Here is a 20,432-nt window from a genome sequence, read left to right as displayed (position 1 = left end):
CCCCTTTAATTTTGGGGTTTCTTTTAGGAAGTTTTTCCTTGTGCGATGCGAGGGTCTAAGGACAGAGGATGTCGTAACCTGTACAGTCTGTAAAGCACACTGAGACAAATGTATAATTTGTGATATTGGGCTATACAAATAAATTTGATTTGATTTGATTTGATTTGAATGTACTCAGTGGTCAGGTAAAGAAATGTCTAGTGTAAACATGCTAGAGGTACACCACTCCTCTAGCGGGCGACTGAAGAATCTGTTGTGGAAGTTTTCCTGCTCTACTCTGGAGAGATGTATATAAAATCAAATACATGGTGATAGAGACAGAGTTGTCTTTGAGCATTTATTTGTGGCCACAAATGGCACCAGTTTTACAGAATACAGCGTAGTCTATGGAAGGGCACAGGTTGGAAGAAGACACATAGGCATTTTATACAACACAGGGGGCCGAGCCAATCTGCCCTTTGATGCTTGTAAGGTAATAGTTATGTAAACAGAATATTGGGTGATACACTCAATATTCTGTCTCAGTATGTTAAACAGTTTGATCAGGATTTGGGTGTGTCCTGTCTTTTGTTTGAAACATTTGGCTGTTATATGTTTGATTTGATTTGATTTGATTTGAATGTACTCAGTGGTCAGGTAAACAAATGTCTAGTGTAAACATGCTAGAGGTACACCACTCCTCTAGCGGGCGAATCCCAAGGATATATATATATATATATATATATATATATATATATATATATATATATACATATATATATTTATATATATATATTTATATTTATATAATATAAATTATATATGTATATATATAATTTATATACATATATAATTTATATTATATTATATATATATAATTTATATTATATATATGTATATATATATATACATATATGTATATATATACACATATATAATATAAATTATATATCCATCCATCCATCGTCTACCGCTTATCCGGGGTCGCGGGGGCAGCAGCTCCAGTAAGGAACCCCAATCATCCTTTCTCCGGGCCACATCCTCCATGTACGGCGGGACCATTTGATCCGGCCCTCGAGGTAATTCATAAACACACGCAAAAACATCAACTAGAAAAACAATAATGATAATCTAGACAGCGATATAATAAACGGACGACTTCACTTTATTTTCTATCAACCACTTGGTACTTATATTAAGTTTTATTCTATTTAATTATTGCTGCCTTTTTACTTCCTATGTTCTTCTGCTGTGACGAGATACATTTCCCCGTTGTGGGACTAATAAAGGATTTCTGATTTCTGATAAAACACAAAGATACAGGATACAAAAGAGCTTTTTTGAACAGCATGAAAGGAAAGTGAAATGAACGGGATGCGTCTTAAAGAAATGTTGCCGAGGTTATGAGTTCAATAATTAGTTTGGCCCTCGAAGGATGTTGTAAAAGATAAAATGGCCCTTGACATGAAAAAGGTTCCCCCCCTGACCCTTAAATGTAAACATATAAAACATATAAAACATATAAAACATATACAACATATAAAACATATACAACATATACAACATATAAAACATATAAAACATATACAACATATAAAACATATAAAACATATACAACATATAAAACATATAAAACATATACAACATATACAACATATAAAACATATAAAACATATAAAACATATACAACATATAAAACATATACAACATATAAAACATATACAACATATTGTCTCATGAGTTCCCTTCACCATTTGTTTTTGGAACTTAATTAGCTTTTCATGTCAAACACTTACAATCCTGCAGATTGTCACACTAAATCCCACTAAAGTGTGTGTGTGTGTGTGTGTGTGTGTGAGAGAGTCCTGCAGCAGGTCAGTGTGTGTGTGTGTGTGTGTGTGTGTGTGTGTGTGTGAGTCCTGCAGCAGGTCAGTGTGTGTGTGTGTGTGTGTGTGTGTGTGTGTGAGTCCTGCAGCAGGTCAGTGTGTGTGTGTGTGCGTGTGTGTGTGCATGTGTGTGTGTGTGTGTGTGTGTGTGTGCGCGTGCATGTGTGTGTGTGTGTGTGTGAGTCCTGCAGCAGGTCAGTGTGTGCGTGTGTGTGTCTGTGTGCATGTGTGTGTGTGTGTGTGTGTGTGTGTGCATGTGTGTGTGTGACTTCCTGTAAAGAGTCACATGATGGCCTTCAGACTTCTTGTAGAACCAGTTCAGTGTTGGTGAGCCTCCGTGTTGAATCAGTTTGTTTCAGTTCAGTCACAAACAGTTTCAGGTGGAGCTGCGTCTCCTTGGCTGTGTGTTAATTCCAAACACTATTTATTTCAATGTTCTAGACTTGCTGATGTCAATAAAGCTAATTTGAATTTGAAAAGTCTATTTAAACTTAACTTTCCTCACTGGTTGTAGAATCACACACAGGTGTCATGTTACAGGTGTGGGAGGGACGCTGAAGCACATTACTCAATCTGTCTTTAGATTTCATCATCCTAACTTTTTATAAGCTTTTTAATAATGTGACCTGATTGGTGAGAATTTTCCCTCCGCATTTCTCCTCCTCCAATCAAAAACAAACACCAAAACATATAAAAAGCAGCTGTCGTCATTTCACCCAGCAGATCAACAGACATGGCGTTCCGTGTGGAAGTTTGCGGAAGAATCGTCGATGTGTCATTGGTCGATATCTTTGAGATATTGATGACTCAATATAATTACAGTTTACCTGTCATTGTTATTATTAAGTCTTTACGTTTACTCACAACTCTTAAGATCGACGGAGAAACAGTCCTAGGCATACTTCTCCAGAAGCTGTTGAGCGTACTGTCGAGAGGCAGCTGGCTTTGGAGGCCATTTGCTTTTAATAACGGCGAAGAAGAACACGCAACGAACCGATTCTTCGAGGATCGATACTACACGATTGTTCAAGTCGAGGGAGACAGCGACTACGAACGTGGTGACGCCGTCGATGCCATGGAGACGTATGCGGCCGTCGATGACATCGAAACCCCTGTCTCTCACATGGCGCTCTATGCGGCCGTCGATGACATCGAAACCCCTGTCTCGCGACATGGCGCTGTATGCCATGTCGCGCATCAAACTGCCCTTTGAGGCTTGTAAGGTAATAGTTATGTAAACAGAATATTGGGTGATACACTCGATATTCTGTCTCAGTATGTTAAACAGTTTGATCAGGATTTGGGTGTGTCCTTTCTTTTGTTTGAAACATTTGGCTGTTTGACGTCAGTTTCCAGCTGTGTAGTCACGACTGAATTCCTGTTGTCGGTTGCGTTTTTCTGGACAGTCTCTGCTCCAGTGACCTTGTTTGTTGCAGGTGAAACAGGCACCGTTATTCTGTGGTGATCTTTTTTTCATTACTGTTCTCTGGTGGCGGCGGGATACGATGTCCTCCTTCCGCTTCTTGTGGTGTAGCCTTGCTGTAGCGGCAGCCTGTGGTCCTGGTAGAGGATCTGTTTGTGCAGGTTGCACAGGAGGGAGAGGTGGGAACGTGTAATTTATGTGTGTGTGTGTGTGTGTGTGTGTGTGCGTGCGTGCGTGCGTGTGTGTGTGCGTGCATGTGTGTGTGACTTCCTGTAAAGAGTCACATGATGGCCTTCAGACTTCTTGTAGAACCAGTTCAGTGTTGGTGAGCCTCCGTGTTGAATCAGTTTGTTTCAGTTCAGTCACAAACAGTTTCAGGTGGAGCTGCGTCTCCTTGGCTGTGTGTTAATTCCAAACACTATTTATTTCAATGTTCTAAACTTGCTGATGTCAATAAAGCTAATTTGAATTTGAAAAGTCTATTTAAACTTTAATTTCTTGAAATGTCTTCTTAACTTTCCTCACTGGTTGTATAATCACACACAGGTGTCATGTTACAGGTGTCATGTTACAGGTGTCATGTTACAGGTGTGGGAGGGACGTTGAAGCACATTCCTCAATTTGTCTTTAGATTTCATCATCCTAACTTTTAATAAGCTTTTAATAATGTGACCTGATTGGTGAGAATTTTCCCTCGGCATTTCTCCTCCTCCAATCAAAAACAAACACCAAAACATATAAAAAGCAGCTGTCGTCATTTCACCCAGCAGATCAACAGACATGGCGTTCCGTGTGGAAGTTTGCGGAAGAATCGTCGCTGTGTCATTGGTCGATATCTTTAAGATATTGATGACTCAATATAATTACAGTTTACCTGTCATTGTTATTAAGTTTTTACGTTTACTCACAACTCTTAAGATCGACGGAGAAACAGTCCTAGGCATACTTCTCCAGAAGCTGTTGAGCGTACTGTCGAGAGGCAGCTGGCTTTGGAGGCCATTTGCTTTTAATAACGGCGAAGAAGAACACGCAACAAACCGATTCTTCGAGGATCGATACTACACGATTGTTCAAGTCGAGGGAGACAGCGACTACTAACGTGGTGACACCGTCGATGCCATGGCGACGGATGCGGCCGTCGGTGACATCGAAACACCTGTCTAACGACTTGGCGCTGTATGCGGCTTATGGTTTTTAAAAGAGAATAAAAAATGTCACTGAGTTCTGCGTTTTCGTTTTGCTTCTGGTAGTTTTTGCTCCTACTCAGTGTTTGAGTGTTTGATGACGGCTCCTGTCTTCAGTAATTGTGAGTATTCATATTCGGTTTCCATTCAGGTTTTACTTGTAAGGTAAGTATTAATGTTAACTCATTATGTAACTCAACATTATACCTCTAATAATTACAAGATATGTGTTTCATCCACAGGAGAAAAATACTGTAGAGACACGAATGTTCAAGTATGTTCATATTATTACATATAATTGAATAATTAAGTTTTATAATTAATAATAATTAATAATTAAGCTCCAATGTTGCTTCCTAAAATAAAATGTAAATAATTAATGGGAACAAATAAGACAATAATTTGCCGTTCAGCATCTAGTGCGGGGGTGTCCAAACTGTTTTCACTGAGGGCCACACACATAAAAATATTTTTCATAACATATACTTATTAAAGTCAATTTGTATATGTCAGTGTTGGGATGAATTGTGTGAATACATTAAAGTTTATATAATAAAGGAATGGTGTTGTTTTACATGATTATACACTTAATTAAGATTTGGTTTAGACCTCTGTGATATAATTAACTCCTGAATGTATTGACATGTATTTGTTTTCCACAATTTGTAATAGTCAACTACTCCATGTATTAGTAGACCACTAAAAATAAGTATTATACACTTGTAGGTAGTTGTTTACTCCTCACCAAGAAGTATTATGCACTGAATGTGACAGATGAGACAGACTGGATCAGTGGCGGACTGAAACTGTCTAAGGGGCATCAGCTGCATGTGGTGGAGCAATATCACAGTGTTACGGTAAGCGCGTCATTTCCGGTTGTTAATGTTTCTGTGTTGCTGGTAGCATACTTCGGCAACTTCAGCTTGACCCAGTTAATGTTGTTATATTCTTGATCACATCGGCTAATTACCTGTCATCTATCTAAACCTATACTTGTACTTCCTAAGCACTTACAACTCTCTCCTTATCCTCCTTCTCTTAGTGACTCTCGCTAAATCCTCAATTCTTTACGCTCCGTTCGGCTCTGCTAACGTTAGCTGCTGCAGCTCGGCAGCTAGCGATGGCATCTCCCTCTTCTGCTCTCTCCTGCTCGGTGTGTTTCATGTTTAGCTATTGCTCTGCCTCCTTTAGTGATAATGGTACGTGTATTAAATGTAGTTTATACGCAGGGTTGGAGGCGAGTTTTAGAGGGATAGATGAGCGGCTCCGCACCATGGTTAGTCAGCGGTTAGCAACTGTAGCTGTTAGCAAGCCCCCTATAGTCGGTGCGGGTCGACCAGTGGTATCTCCTGTTAGCCGTCCCCCGGCGGGACCCGAGCAGCCGGGAGACTGGGTGACTGTCTGAAAGAAGTGTTATCAGAAGCCCACGGTTCACCACCAACTGTTTCTAACAGGTTCTCCCCACTCAGTGACACACCAGCTGAGAAGCCAACTCTGGTTATCGGTAGCTCAATTTTGAGATACGTTCATTTTGAGACACCAGCGACGACAGTCACGTGCATTCCTGGGGCCAGAGCGGGCGACATAGAAGCACATTTGAAACTGCTGGCTAAGGCTAAACGTAAATACAGTAAGATTGTTATTCACGTCGGCGGTAATGACAACGATTGCGTCAATCGGAGTGTACTAAAGTTAATGTGGAGTCGGTGTGTACATTTGCCAAAACAATGTCGGACTCCGTAGTTTTCTCTGGTCCTCTGCCAAATCTTTTGAATGATGACATGTTTAGCCGCATGTCATCATTCCGTCGCTGGCTCTCACTGGTGGTGTCCAGATAATGATGTGGGCTTCGTAGACAATTGGCGGACCTTTCTGGGGAAGACCTGGTCTGATTAGGAGTGACGGCATCCATCCTACTTTGGCTGGAGCAGATCTCATATCCAATAATATTACAAAGTCTATTAGTGGACCTAATCCATGACAACCCAGAGTTGAGACCAGGACAAAGAGTTGCAGTCTTACACACTTCTCTGTGCTTCTTTCCGGGCAGTCACCCACTCAAATCCCCATAGTGACTGTGTCTGCCCCACGACCACTGAAACTAATCAAGTCTATGGTTAACAGAAGAGGAGTTATACATGAAAACATAATTAAAATAAACACCACCGCTGCAAAAGTGCAACTAAATCGAAAAATTAAATGTGGGCTCTTAAACATCAGATCTTTATCAACGAAAGCTGGATTGGTAAATGATTTAATATCAGATAATAAGATTGATTTATTTTGTCTCACTGAAACCTGAGACATGAAGAATATGTCAGTCTAAATGAATCCACTCCACCTGGTCATATTAATACTCACATTCCTCGAGGTACTGGCCGAGGAGGTGGAGCTGCGGCCATATTTGACTCAAACCTCTTGATCAATCCTAAACCTAAACTAAACTATAACTCTTTTGAAAGCCTTGTTCTTACGCTCTCAAACCCAACATGGAAACAATAAAGCCAGTTTTATTAGTTACTGTGTACCGCCCTCCTGGTCCGTATTCTGAAGTTCTATCTGAACTCTCAGAATTTTTATCAAATTTAGTCCTTAAAACAGATAAAGTAATTATTGTAGGTGACTTTAATATTCATGTGGATGTTGATAGTGACAGCCTTAATAATGCATTTATCTCAATATTAGATTCACTGGGTTCAGTCAGAATGTACATGAACAACTCACTGTTTAAACCACACTCTGGACCTTGTTCTGGGATATGGTGTTGAAACTGAAAGTTTATCAGTGTGTCCACATAATCCTCTTTTATCAGAACATTTTAATAACTTCTGAAGTCCTGTTACTGGACTACAAGCCAGCAGGCAGAACATCCTACGCTCGATGTTTATCTGAAAGTGCTGTGACTAAATTTAAGGAAGTGATTCCATCAGCACTTAATTCAATACCAGGACTCAATATCAATATAATGGAGGACTCCAATGCTAACTTTAGTCCCTCCCAAATTAATCATCTTGTTGATAGCGCTGCAGCCTCACTGCGAATAACACTCGACTCTGTCGCTCCTCTAAAGAAGAAGATCATAAAACAGAAAAAGAAAGCTCCATGGCTTAATTTACAAATCCGCAAACTAAAACAAAAGTCGAGAAATCTTGAAAGTAAATGGCGTTCCACTAAACTGGAAGAATCTCGTTTAGTCTGGTTAGATCATCTTAAAACGTATAAGAAGGCTCTCCGTAATGCAGAGCAGCTTATTACTCTTCCTTAACAGAAGAACATAAGAACAACCCCAGGTTTCTGTTCAGCACTGAGGCTGACAGAGAGCCACAGCTCTACAGAGCCTTCTGTTCCTATATCTCTCAGTAGTGACGACTTCATGAGCTTCTTTAACCATAACATTATAATTATTAGAGACTAAATTAATCTCCTCCTGACCTCAATCAGTAACGACTTAACTTCAACCTCCGGAACCTTAAAAACATCTGTAACTCCTGAAATATATCTAGACTGTTTTACTCCAATCAACCTTAACCAACTAACTTCAACAATCTCATCGTCTAAGCATCAACCTGTCTTTTAGACCCGATTCCAACTAAACTGTTTAAAGAAGTTTTACCCTTAATTAACACCTCGTTATTAAATATGATCAACCTGTCTCTATTATCTGGCTACGTACCACAATCCTTTAAAGTAGCTGTAATAAAACCACTTCTTAAAAAGCCTGGTCTTGATCCAGAGGTTTTAGCCAACTATAGGCCGATATCTAACCTTCCCTTTCTCGCTAAGATCCTCGAGAAAGCAGTCGCAAAACAGTTGTGTGACTTTTTACATAATAATAGTTTATTTGAGGTTTTTCAATCTGGATTTAGAGTTCATCATAGCACAGAGACGGCACTGGTGAAAGTTACCAATGACCTTCTATTGGCATCAGACAAAGGACTTGTCTCTGTTCTTGTCTTGTTAGACCTCAGTGCTGCTTTCCACACTGTTGATCAGGACATTCTACTACAGAGACTGGAACATTGTGTTGGCATAAAAGGAACCGCACTAAGCTGGTTCAAGTCCTATTTATCTGAGCGATCTCAATTTGTACTTGTTAACGATAAATCCTCCATGACAGCCAAAGTCAGTCTTGGAGTTCCGCAGGGTTCTGTACTTGGACCGATTCTATTCACCTTATATATGCTTCCTTTGGGCAATATTATAAGGAACCACTCTATAAACTTTCATTGTTATGCGGATGATACCCAATTATATCTATCAATTAAACCAGATGAAACCAATCAATTGGCTAAACTTCAAGCCTTAAGGACATAAAAACTTGGATGTCTAGCAACTTCTTGATGTTAAACACAGACAAAACTGAAGTTATTATACTTGGCCCTAAACGCCTCCGAAACGCATTTTCTAATGACATAGAAGCTCTGGATGGCATTAACTTGGCCTCCAGCACCACTGTAAGGAATCTTGGCGTCATCTTTGATCAAGATCTGTCGTTTAACTCCCACATAAAACAAATCTCAAGGACTGCCTTCTTTCATCTACGTAACATTGCAAAAATAAGACCATCCTGTCTCAAAATGATGCAGAAAAACTAGTCCATGCATTTGTTACTTCAAGGCTGGATTACTGCAACTCATTGTTATCAGGTTGTCCCAAAAAGTCGCTTAAGACTCTTCAGTTGATCCAAAATGCAGCGGCACGTGTATTGACAAGAACAAGGAAACGGGATCATATTACTCCTGTATTAGCTGCTCTGCACTGGCTCCCGGTAAAATACAGAATAGAATTCAAAATCCTTCTCCTGACTTACAAATCAATTAATGGTCAGGCTCCAGCATATCTTAAAGATCTCATAGTACCTTATAAACCAACTAGAGCATTGCGCTCCCAGACTGCAGGGTTACTTGTGGTTCCTAGAGTCTCTAAGAGTACAATGGGAGCCAGAGCCTTCAGCTATCAAGCTCCTCTCCAGTGGAACCAGCTTCCAGTTTGTGTTCGGGAGGCAGACACCCTCTCCACATTTAAGAGTAGGCTAAAGACTTTCCTTTTTGATAAAGCTTATAGTTAGGGCTGGCTCAGGTTTGCCCTGGATCAGCCCCTAGTTATGCTGCTATAGGCTTAGACTGCCGGGGGACACCTCCCTGCTCTCTTCCTTCTCTTCCTCTCTCCTCCCCTCCCTCTCTTCTTCTCCCTCTCTATCTGTATGCATTTATGTAAATGTATGTTACTAACTCACCATCCGGGGCATCATCCCCGGAGTGTCTGTCTCTCATGTGGCAGGTTGCCACTGATAAAGTTTACGTCAGGATCATGAATCGTGGCTGCGCCTGCTGACCTGGTCCTGCTGGACACCGGGAAGCCTTTTTGACATTTTCCTGGATTCATCCAAACTTTCTTTCTTTTTTTTCAACACAACATAATTTCTGTCAAATGTTGTATTTGTACTATGTTGTTTATCCTGTACACACGACATCTATTGCACGTCTGTCCGTCCTGGGAGAGGGATCCCTCCTCAGCTGTTCTCCCTGAGGTTTCTAACATTTTTCCCCTTTAATTTTGGGGTTTCTTTTAGGAAGTTTTTCCTTGTGCGATGCGAGGGTCTAAGGACAGAGGATGTCGTAACCTGTACAGTCTGTAAAGCACACTGAGACAAATGTATAATTTGTGATATTGGGCTATACAAATAAATTTGATTTGATTTGATTTGATTTGAATGTACTCAGTGGTCAGGTAAAGAAATGTCTAGTGTAAACATGCTAGAGGTACACCACTCCTCTAGCGGGCGACTGAAGAATCTGTTGTGGAAGTTTTCCTGCTCTACTCTGGAGAGATGTATATAAAATCAAATACATGGTGATAGAGACAGAGTTGTCTTTGAGCATTTATTTGTGGCCACAAATGGCACCAGTTTTACAGAATACAGCGTAGTCTATGGAAGGGCACAGGTTGGAAGAAGACACATAGGCATTTTATACAACACAGGGGGCCGAGCCAATCTGCCCTTTGATGCTTGTAAGGTAATAGTTATGTAAACAGAATATTGGGTGATACACTCAATATTCTGTCTCAGTATGTTAAACAGTTTGATCAGGATTTGGGTGTGTCCTGTCTTTTGTTTGAAACATTTGGCTGTTTGATGTTTGATTTGATTTGATTTGATTTGAATGTACTCAGTGGTCAGGTAAACAAATGTCTAGTGTAAACATGCTAGAGGTACACCACTCCTCTAGCGGGCGAATCCCAAGGATATATATATATATATATATATATATATATATATATATATATATATACATATATATATTTATATATATATATTTATATTTATATAATATAAATTATATATGTATATATATAATTTATATACATATATAATTTATATTATATTATATATATATAATTTATATTATATATATGTATATATATATATATACACATATATAATATAAATTATATATCCATCCATCCATCGTCTACCGCTTATCCGGGGTCGCGGGGGCAGCAGCTCCAGTAAGGAACCCCAATCATCCTTTCTCCGGGCCACATCCTCCAGCTCCGACTGGGGGATCCTGAGGCGTTCCCAGTGAGGAGATATAATCTCTCCACCAAGTCCTGGGTCTTCCCCGGGGTCTCCTCCCAGCTGGACGTGCCTGGAACACCTCCCTAGGGAGGCGCCCAGGTGGCTCCTTACTAGATGAACCACCTCAACTGGCTCCTTTCAACGTAAAGGAGCAGCGGCTCTACTCCGAGTCTCTCCTGATGGCTGAGCTTCTCACCCTATCTCTAAGGGAGACGCCACCCGTCTGAGAAAACACATTTCAGCCGCTTGTACCCGTGATCTCGTTCTTTCGGTCATGACCCAGCCTTCATGACCATAGGTGAGGGTAGGAACGAAGATCGACCGGTATATTGAGAGCTTTGCCTTCTGGCTCAGCTCTCTTTTCGTCACAACGGTGCGGTAAAGTGACTGTAATACCGCCCCCGCTGCTCCGATTCTCCGGCCAATCTCTCGCTCCATCGTGCCCTCACTCGCGAACAAGACCCCGAGGTACTTGAACTCCTTCACTTGGGGTAATGGCTCATTCCCTACCCGGAGTAGGCAAACCACCGGTTTCCTGCTGAGAGCCATGGCCTCAGATTTGGAGGTGCTGATCCTCATCCCAACCGCTTCACACTCGGCTGCGAACCGATCCAGTGACTGTTGAAGGTCACAGACCGATGATGCCATCAGGACCACATCATCTGCATATTATATATATATATATATATATATATATATATATATATAATATATATGTGTATATATATAAAATATCAATTATATATATATTTGTATAAATATATAATTTATATTATATATATATATACACATATATATATATTTGTATATATATGTATATGTGTATATATATAATATAAATTGTATATATATATGTATATATATATAATATAAATTGTATATATATATGTATATATATATATAATATAAATTATATATGTATATGTATATATATATAATATAAATTATATATGTATATATATAAAATGCTTTCCATGCTTTGTGTTTACATATAAAATATAATCATCTTGTACAATGTGATGAGTTTATAATTTATCTTTTACATTTAAATGATGCATTTATGTCAGGGGGGGGGGACCTTTTTTATATCAAGGGCCATTTTATTTTTATATTGAAAATTATTACAATAATATTTGCTTTATCTACAAACAGTTTTGCGACCCACATTAAAGATGGAACAAGTAGTGGCGGTTCTAGACCAATATCACTCGGGGGCCTGGCTGGGGCCAAGTGTTTTGTCAGAGGGGCACATTCAACCCGAGGTACATTCACAGAAGTATCGAGGTAATAAGAAAGTTAAAGATATTTCTATTTGAGACAGGGTCATAGAAACATGTCTCAAACTTACGAAGTTTACCGTTATGCATACATTTACAAATGTGTTATTACCACACAAAGTAGAGTAGTCTCTAGAGCAGGAGTGTCAAACATACAGCCCGCAGGAGGGTCCAATCCGGCCCGCGGGAGGACTTTGAAAAGTGTAAAAATGACAGAGAAGACATTAACTGCTATTTCAAAGGTATCCACTAAATGTTTTGTGCCTTTGTAGATACACTGATCTGTAAGTTGTAATGCACCTTACAGTCATTTTACAAATAACATAACCCTCCCATAAACTAAATAAATGAAACACAATGAATATTCACAAACAGACAGAAGGTTCTGACATAATTCAACTATCAACTATTGAGTAAGATACTTCTCCTTTCCAGCCGCATGTGTCCACTTGGCCTTCTGGGAACTTTGCACAAGCACTTGTGCTCTACTTTATATACTTTTAATGTACTAATTATTCATTAACATAAATCAGGGGGGGGGGAACCCCCGGCCTCCGGGTCGTGTACGGCGGGACCATTTGATCCGGCCCTCGAGGTAATTCATAAACACACGCAAAAACATCAACTAGAAAAACAATAATGATAATCTAGACAGCGATATAATAAACGGACGACTTCACTTTATTTTCTATCAACCACTTGGTACTTATATTAAGTTTTATTCTATTTAATTATTGCTGCCTTTTTACTTCCTATGTTCTTCTGCTGTGACGAGATACATTTCCCCGTTGTGGGACTAATAAAGGATTTCTGATTTCTGATACAAAAGAGCTTTTTTGAACAGCATGAAAGGAAAGTGAAATGAACGGGATGCGTCTTAAAGAAATGTTGCCGAGGTTATGAGTTCAATAATTAGTTTGGCCCTCGAAGGATGTTGTAAAAGATAAAATGGCCCTTGATATGAAAAAGGTTCCCCCCCTGACCCTTAAATGTAAAAGATAAATTATAAACTCATCACATTGTACAAGATGATTATATTTTATAGATGTAAACTAAAAAGTACAATATCCCTGTTACTTTTACGTTTACTATCAGAAAGAGTTGTTTATTAAATGTTCACTAAACAATTGTATAAACCCTCATAAACAACTTGATGAACTTCTTCATCCTGAGTGATTTGACTTGTATCATCAATATTTATTTTTAATTTTTTTATCATATATTGTTGCTGTTGTTCATTTAATTATGTGATGCCATATCATTTATTTATAAACGTTTTGCAATCTTTAATGAAAATCCTGTGAGGTGTAATAATAAGAATAATTACTTAGTTTATTAAAATAAAAATATATGCATATTATATATACACATAAAGTCAACATAATATTTTTTAAATATGTTTTAAATCTTGTAAAAGTATGTGTACACATTTACTTTCCTTATTCTAATAAATAATAGAAACTTCTGTGCTTTACGGCGCATGCTCAGTGTCGATCACAGAGCTCAGCCAATCCTGTGTGAGCAACAGCACATTGAGATTTGCATGAGGCGCATATAAATACAGCGTCCGGAGTGTCGCAGAGTTCATTCTTGTGAAGCGATTCTAAAGAGAGACAACATGCCTGAGACACTGAAAGCCCCCGCAGTGAAGGCGCCCAAGAAGGGCACAAAGAAAGCCGTTTCTAAAGCCACCAAGACCGGCAAGAAGAGGCGCAAGTCCCGGAAGGAGAGCTACGCCATCTACGTGTACAAGGTGATGAAGCAGGTTCACCCCGACACCGGCATCTCCTCCAAGGCCATGGGCATCATGAACTGCTTCGTGAGCGACATCTTTGAGCGCATCGCCGGTGAGGCCTCTCGTCTGGCTCACTACAACAAGCGCTCCACCATCACCTCCCGGGAGATCCAGACCGCCGTCCGCCTGCTGCTCCCCGGGGAGCTGGCGAAGCACGCGGTGTCTGAGGGCACCAAGGCCGTGACCAAGTACACGAGCTCCAAGTAAACTCTGTTCACCACCAACACAAAGGCTCTTTTAAGAGCCACACACTGAATCTACTGAGAGCTCAAGTTCAACAATCTGTCCATTATATGAGGTACTGTGCAGATGTACGTGCGCGTGTAATGAATCCCACGTGAGAAGATGTTCATGTAGGAGAGACGCAGCCGGAGCCTGATGTACTATGCACGGGATGTGTCATCGAAAAGCACTGAACACAAATTAGGAACTATGGACCATTATAAAACTAAAGTACATATAAAAAAATAATTCCCCATTCTAAAATATGACTGTTAAAGACCAATAAACACAGGTCATAAATACAGACCTTTAACACAGATTAAACCACTACTCCAGAATTATCCAAGATTTAATGTATAGTTTATAATGTGTAGCTGGTCAGTATAATGGTACCTCCATGCTTAAGAAATGTAAATAATCTCCATTAATGCTTACACAAGCAGATATTAATGGAAGTCTTTCATTCAAAAGACTGAATTAATATAACTTTTGTACCTCACTTTAAAAACTTGCTCTGTCCTCGTCAAAAAACTGCCATGACATTTTATATTATATTTTTTAAAAATTCACCTAATTGCATCTTTATACCAACTCTTGTCCCGATGATAACTTGCAAATGATAGTGGAATTAATGTAATATCACTCAAACCTAAATACATAAATCCCATTAATGTTCATAGAGGTGCACACTGTTGCCTAATTATACACAAATATATAAACACAAATACACTTCATTATTTAAGGCTTTTAGTGCAATATGTGGTCATTGTACGTGATGTTCAATATCTTGTAGATAAGTTTATATTTAATGTTTTGAGTTGTCACGCTTAACCAAAATATGCTTCCACACGTTTTCTGTATATGATGAAGATTATTATTCACTTTTCATTCATTATTCATTATACACAGTATTTCAGTGTCTTGAGCGTGCATGACGTGAGCTCCCTTCTGATTGGACGATCACAGATACGCTCACTGGTGGCCAATCATGAGCAGCCTGGTGGATATATAAGCCCGGTTTTGTCAGCATGATGACGTTATCTTCTGAATCACGAAGTAAAACAACATGTCAGGAAGAGGTAAATCCGGAGGCAAGGCCAGAGCAAAGGCCAAGACCCGCTCCTCCAGAGCCGGACTGCAGTTCCCCGTGGGCCGTGTCCACAGACATCTGAGGAAGGGTAACTACGCCCATCGTGTCGGTGCCGGAGCCCCGGTGTACCTGGCGGCGGTGCTGGAGTACCTGACCGCTGAGATCCTGGAGCTGGCTGGAAACGCCGCCCGTGACAACAAGAAGACCAGGATCATCCCCCGTCACCTGCAGCTCGCCGTCCGCAACGACGAGGAGCTGAACAAGCTGCTGGGAGGAGTGACCATCGCTCAGGGCGGCGTGCTGCCCAACATCCAGGCGGTGCTGCTGCCCAAGAAGGCCGAGAAGGCTGCCAAGAAGTAAACACCCTGAAGCGACTTCTACTAAACAAAGGCTCTTTTAAGAGCCCCCACCTCATCTGAAGGAGCACTGCCTATTTATTATCACGCACAGCACAACTGTTCTATTCTCAACGGCAAGATCTAACCCAGCCCAAACATTTCATAAATACAATCTTTCACTGTTTTAATGTTTCTCAATTATTTCCTGATAGTTTTTTTATTTTTATTTATATGTATGTATATTAAAGGGCTTCTTACTCTGATATTTGTGTCTGTTTCTTCAGAAACATGCAGGCTTTTAATCTAATTCCTCTGGATTTACTAAAGATAAAATCCAATGCCATCACATAGACATTTATAATCTACAAATAAAAAATTGTACTTGAATGTAACACATTTCCCCTTTAAGACATGTTGTATTCCATTGTTCTATGTTCTATACATGTTATATCAACAGATGTTTGTTAAGATATGTTATTTACTTGTTAGAGTATGTGACTCTTAGAAGCGCCGTTGTGTTTCTGTTTTTATATTTGTGCAGTTCTGCAGCGTTAAATGAGTTTTGTTTTAATTCTTTGATCTTGGTTTTATAATATTGTTACACATCTTATGGTACACGTATGATAACTTAAATATGGTACGCATTATGATGCGTGTTTTTTAGTCATATAATAATAATAATAAGCTTTATTTGTATAGCACCTTTCTACAATAATTGCAGCCCAACGTGTAGGTTCTTCATATACATATATAGATATATATATATATATATATATATATATATTATATATATATATATACATACACATATATATATATATATATATGTGTATGTATATATATATATATGTGTATGTATATATATATATATATATACATACACATATAATATAATATATATGTGTATGTATATATATATACATCACATATATATATATATATATATATATATATATATATATATATATATTATATATATATGTATATATACAGTATATCTCAAAAGTGATTACAACCCCTTTTAGATTTTGCAAATATTCTGTTATATCCTTTCAGGGGATAACATTATCCTACTGAAACTTTGATATAACTTAAGTAGTCAGTGTGCTGCTTGAATAACAGTATAGATTTATTGTCCTTTGAAAATTACTCAGTACACAGCTGTTAATGTCTAAACAGCTGGCAACAAAAGTGAGTACACCCCATAATATATATATAAACAACATATATCATTATATAATATATATAATAACATATATATATATATATATATAATATATATATACATATATAGATATACTATATATCCTCTACCGTATATATCTTTAGATATAGTGTATCTCTTATACTCTATATCATCTCTCTATATTATATATCTCGATATGTATATGTCTGTACTTCGTTTAGTCTGTATTTTTACTGATCCTCGACTATTTTATTACTCCATTCTATCTTTTTTCTTTCCTTTCTGCGTCGAACTCCTTCCCCTCAGAGATTCTATCTTCCCTTCACAATCCTCGAGTATTATTTCATATATAATATACATATATATAATCATCAATATTTATACTGAATATATATATATATCACATATACATATATATACACATGTGTGTATATAATATATATATAATAATATATATACACAGTGTGTATATATATATATATATATATATATATATACACATGTGTGTATATATATGTATATTATATATATAATATATATATATAAAATATACACATGTGTATATCATACATATATATATATATACACATATACATATAGTATACACATGTGTGTATATATATATATATATATATATATATATATATATATATATAGTTTACAGTATACAGTTTATTTCACTAATTCAATTCAAAAAATGAAACTCATATTATATGGATTCATTACACACAAAGTGAAATATTTTAAGCCTTTATTTGTTTTTATCTTGATGATTACAGTTTAAAGCTAATGAAAACCCAAAAATCAGTATCTCAGAACATTAGAATATTGTGGATATTGTGATATTGTGAAAGAGTTGATATTGTGATATTGTGATATTGTTGATATTGTGATATTGTGATATTGTTGATATTGTGATATTGTGAAAGAGTTGATATTGTGATATTGTGATATTGTTGATATTGTGAAAGAGTTGATATTGTGATATTGTGATATTGTGATATTGTTGATATTGTGAAAGAGTTGATATTGTGATATTGTGATATTGTTGATATTGTGATATTGTGAAAGAGTTGATATTGTGATATTGTGATATTGTTGATATTGTGATAGTGTTGATATTGTGATAGTGTTGATATTGTGATATTGTTGATATTGTGATAGTGTTGATATTGTGATAGTGTTGATATTGTGATATTGTTGATATTGTTGATATTGTGATATTGTCGACTCACGGTGTCACATTCTAATCAGCTAATGAACTCAAAACACCTGCAAAGGTTTCCTGAGCCTTAGAAAGGTCTTCTGGTTCAGCAGGCTTCACAATCACAGCCTTGAGAGGATCGTCAAGAAGAGGCCATTCAAAAAATGTACGTTAAACATTTGTGCTTATGATATACCCGGACACTGTAAGACCTTACTTCTCCACATCGCTGACTGGTAAATAAGGCACTTTCTTTACATGTGATGGCAGCCATTTGCTCTTTTCTTCTGTGCATGTTCACAATATCCGGATGTTCACTCGGTGGTAATGAATCTAAAATCCTCAATATCATCCGAAGGCTTTAGCGTGTACGGGTCACGGCCACAAATTTGGACTTTCCCTCTGAATCTTGCGTTTGCAGAGGATCCATAGAGTCACAGTACTTTGAAGAAGTCGGAGTTGTTGTTCGCTTCAGACGCCATTGTTGATTTGTATATCATCCAACATGGCGTCGCACGCATAAGACACAGTTTTGTCACGTGTTTGCAGCACCATCTATACTCCCAAAAATGAACCCCTCCACCAAACCTCTGAAATAAAGCAGCTTCAATTGAATTTAAACCCAAAATCTATTTTGGCAACGAAGAAACAACCTGTATCACCAACACTGGTCTTCCTTTCACATTGCAGAAACTTAATTTATGAGTGGACCACTCGTTCTTCTACAGCTCACCGTTATGATGGTTCTTACTAAATTAATTCATTGTCTAGCTTTATATAGTACTTACGCAGCCCAAGAAAGTAAAATAATAATTGTTTTTAAAAACAAACAATTCTTATATTCTGTAAAATAACTGCAAAATAGTCGTTTAAGAATTAAAAACAGGTCGTGATGCACCTTCAAATAAGTTGTTTTCCCTGAGATCAATCAGTGGCAGGAATAGTGTGTGTGTGGTACCTGAGGAGCCCACCGGTCACACACACGTTATCATAATGTTGTCATGAACCTGAAGTGAACACTCCTGTCATCATAATGTACAACTGCGTTGTTTCATTATACAAATATACTCGGTAACACATGACAGGAACGAGCTCTCAGTAGATTCAGTGTGTGGCTCTTAAAAAGAGCCTTTGTGTTGGTGGTGAAACAGAGTTTACTTGGAGCTCGTGTACTTGGTCACGGCGCTTGGTGCCCTCAGACACCGCGTGCTTCGCGCCAGCTCCCCGGGGAGCAGCAGGCGGACGGCGGTCTGGATCTCCCGGGAGGTGATGGTGGAGCGCTTGTTGTAGTGAGCCAGACGAGAGGCCTCACCGGCGATGCGCTCAAAGATGTCGCTCACGAAGCAGTTCATGATGCCCATGGCCTTGGAGGAGATGCCGGTGTCGGGGTGAACCTGCTTCATCACCTTGTACACGTAGATGGCGTAGCTCTCCTTCCGGGACTTGCGCCTCTTCTTGCCGGTCTTGGTGGCTTTAGAAACGGCTTTCTTTGTGCCCTTCTTGGGCGCCTTCACTGCGGGGGCTTTCAGTGTCTCAGGCATGTTGTCTCTCTTTAGAATCGCTTCACAAGAATGAACTCTGCGACACTCCGGACGCTGTATTTATATGCGCCTCATGCAAATCTCAATGTGCTGTTGCTCACACAGGATTGGCTGAGCTCTGTGATCGACACTGAGCATGCGCCGTAAAGCACAGAAGTTTCTATTATTTATTAGAATAAGGAAGTAAATGTGTACACATACTTTTACAAGATTTAAAACATATTTAAAAAATATTATGTTGACTTTATGTGTATATATAATATGCATATATTTTTATTTTAATAAACTAAGTAATTATTCTTATTATTACACCTCACAGGATTTTCATTAAAGATTGCAAAACGTTTATAAATAAATGATATGGCATCACATAATTAAATGAACAACAGCAACAATATATGATAAAAAAAATTAAAATAAATATTGATGATACAAGTCAAATCACTCAGGATGAAGAAGTTCATCAAGTTGTTTATGAGGGTTTATACAATTGTTTAGTGAACATTTAATAAACAACTCTTTCTGATAGTAAACGTAAAAGTAACAGGGATATTGTACTTTTAGTTTACATCTATAAAATATAATCATCTTGTACAATGTGATGAGTTTATATTTTATCTTTACATTTAAGGGTCAGGGGGGGAACCTTTTTCATGTCAAGGGGCCATTTTATCTTTTACAACATCCTCTCGAGGGCCAAACTATTAATTGAACTATATATATATAT

The 20,432-nt window shown here is 38.2% G+C and overlaps 3 protein-coding genes across 3 annotated transcripts; 2 read left to right on the top strand and 1 right to left on the bottom strand.

Moving 5' to 3' along the window:
• Positions 1-13,931: 13,931 nt before the first annotated feature.
• LOC115004809 (histone H2B-like) lies at positions 13,932-14,709 on the top strand. The gene has a single exon (XM_029426498.1). The coding sequence runs from the start codon at positions 13,948-13,950 to the stop codon at positions 14,329-14,331; it is 384 nt and encodes a 127-aa protein (XP_029282358.1). The 5' UTR covers positions 13,932-13,947; the 3' UTR covers positions 14,332-14,709.
• Positions 14,710-15,397: 688 nt separating this feature from the next.
• Positions 15,398-16,009, top strand: LOC115004807 (histone H2A-like). The gene has a single exon (XM_029426497.1). It carries the CDS (start codon positions 15,413-15,415, stop codon positions 15,794-15,796), a length of 384 nt encoding a protein of 127 aa, XP_029282357.1. The 5' UTR covers positions 15,398-15,412; the 3' UTR covers positions 15,797-16,009.
• A 3,309-nt stretch (positions 16,010-19,318) lies between these two features.
• LOC115004810 (histone H2B-like) lies at positions 19,319-19,721 on the bottom strand. The gene has a single exon (XM_029426499.1). The coding sequence runs from the start codon at positions 19,703-19,705 to the stop codon at positions 19,319-19,321; it is 387 nt and encodes a 128-aa protein (XP_029282359.1). The 5' UTR covers positions 19,706-19,721.
• Positions 19,722-20,432: the final 711 nt, after the last annotated feature.

This window comes from Cottoperca gobio, unplaced genomic scaffold (assembly GCF_900634415.1).
Source record: "Cottoperca gobio unplaced genomic scaffold, fCotGob3.1 fCotGob3_18arrow_ctg1, whole genome shotgun sequence".
Lineage (NCBI taxonomy): Eukaryota > Metazoa > Chordata > Actinopteri > Perciformes > Bovichtidae > Cottoperca > Cottoperca gobio.
This window is presented reverse-complemented; position numbering and strand designations above follow the sequence as displayed.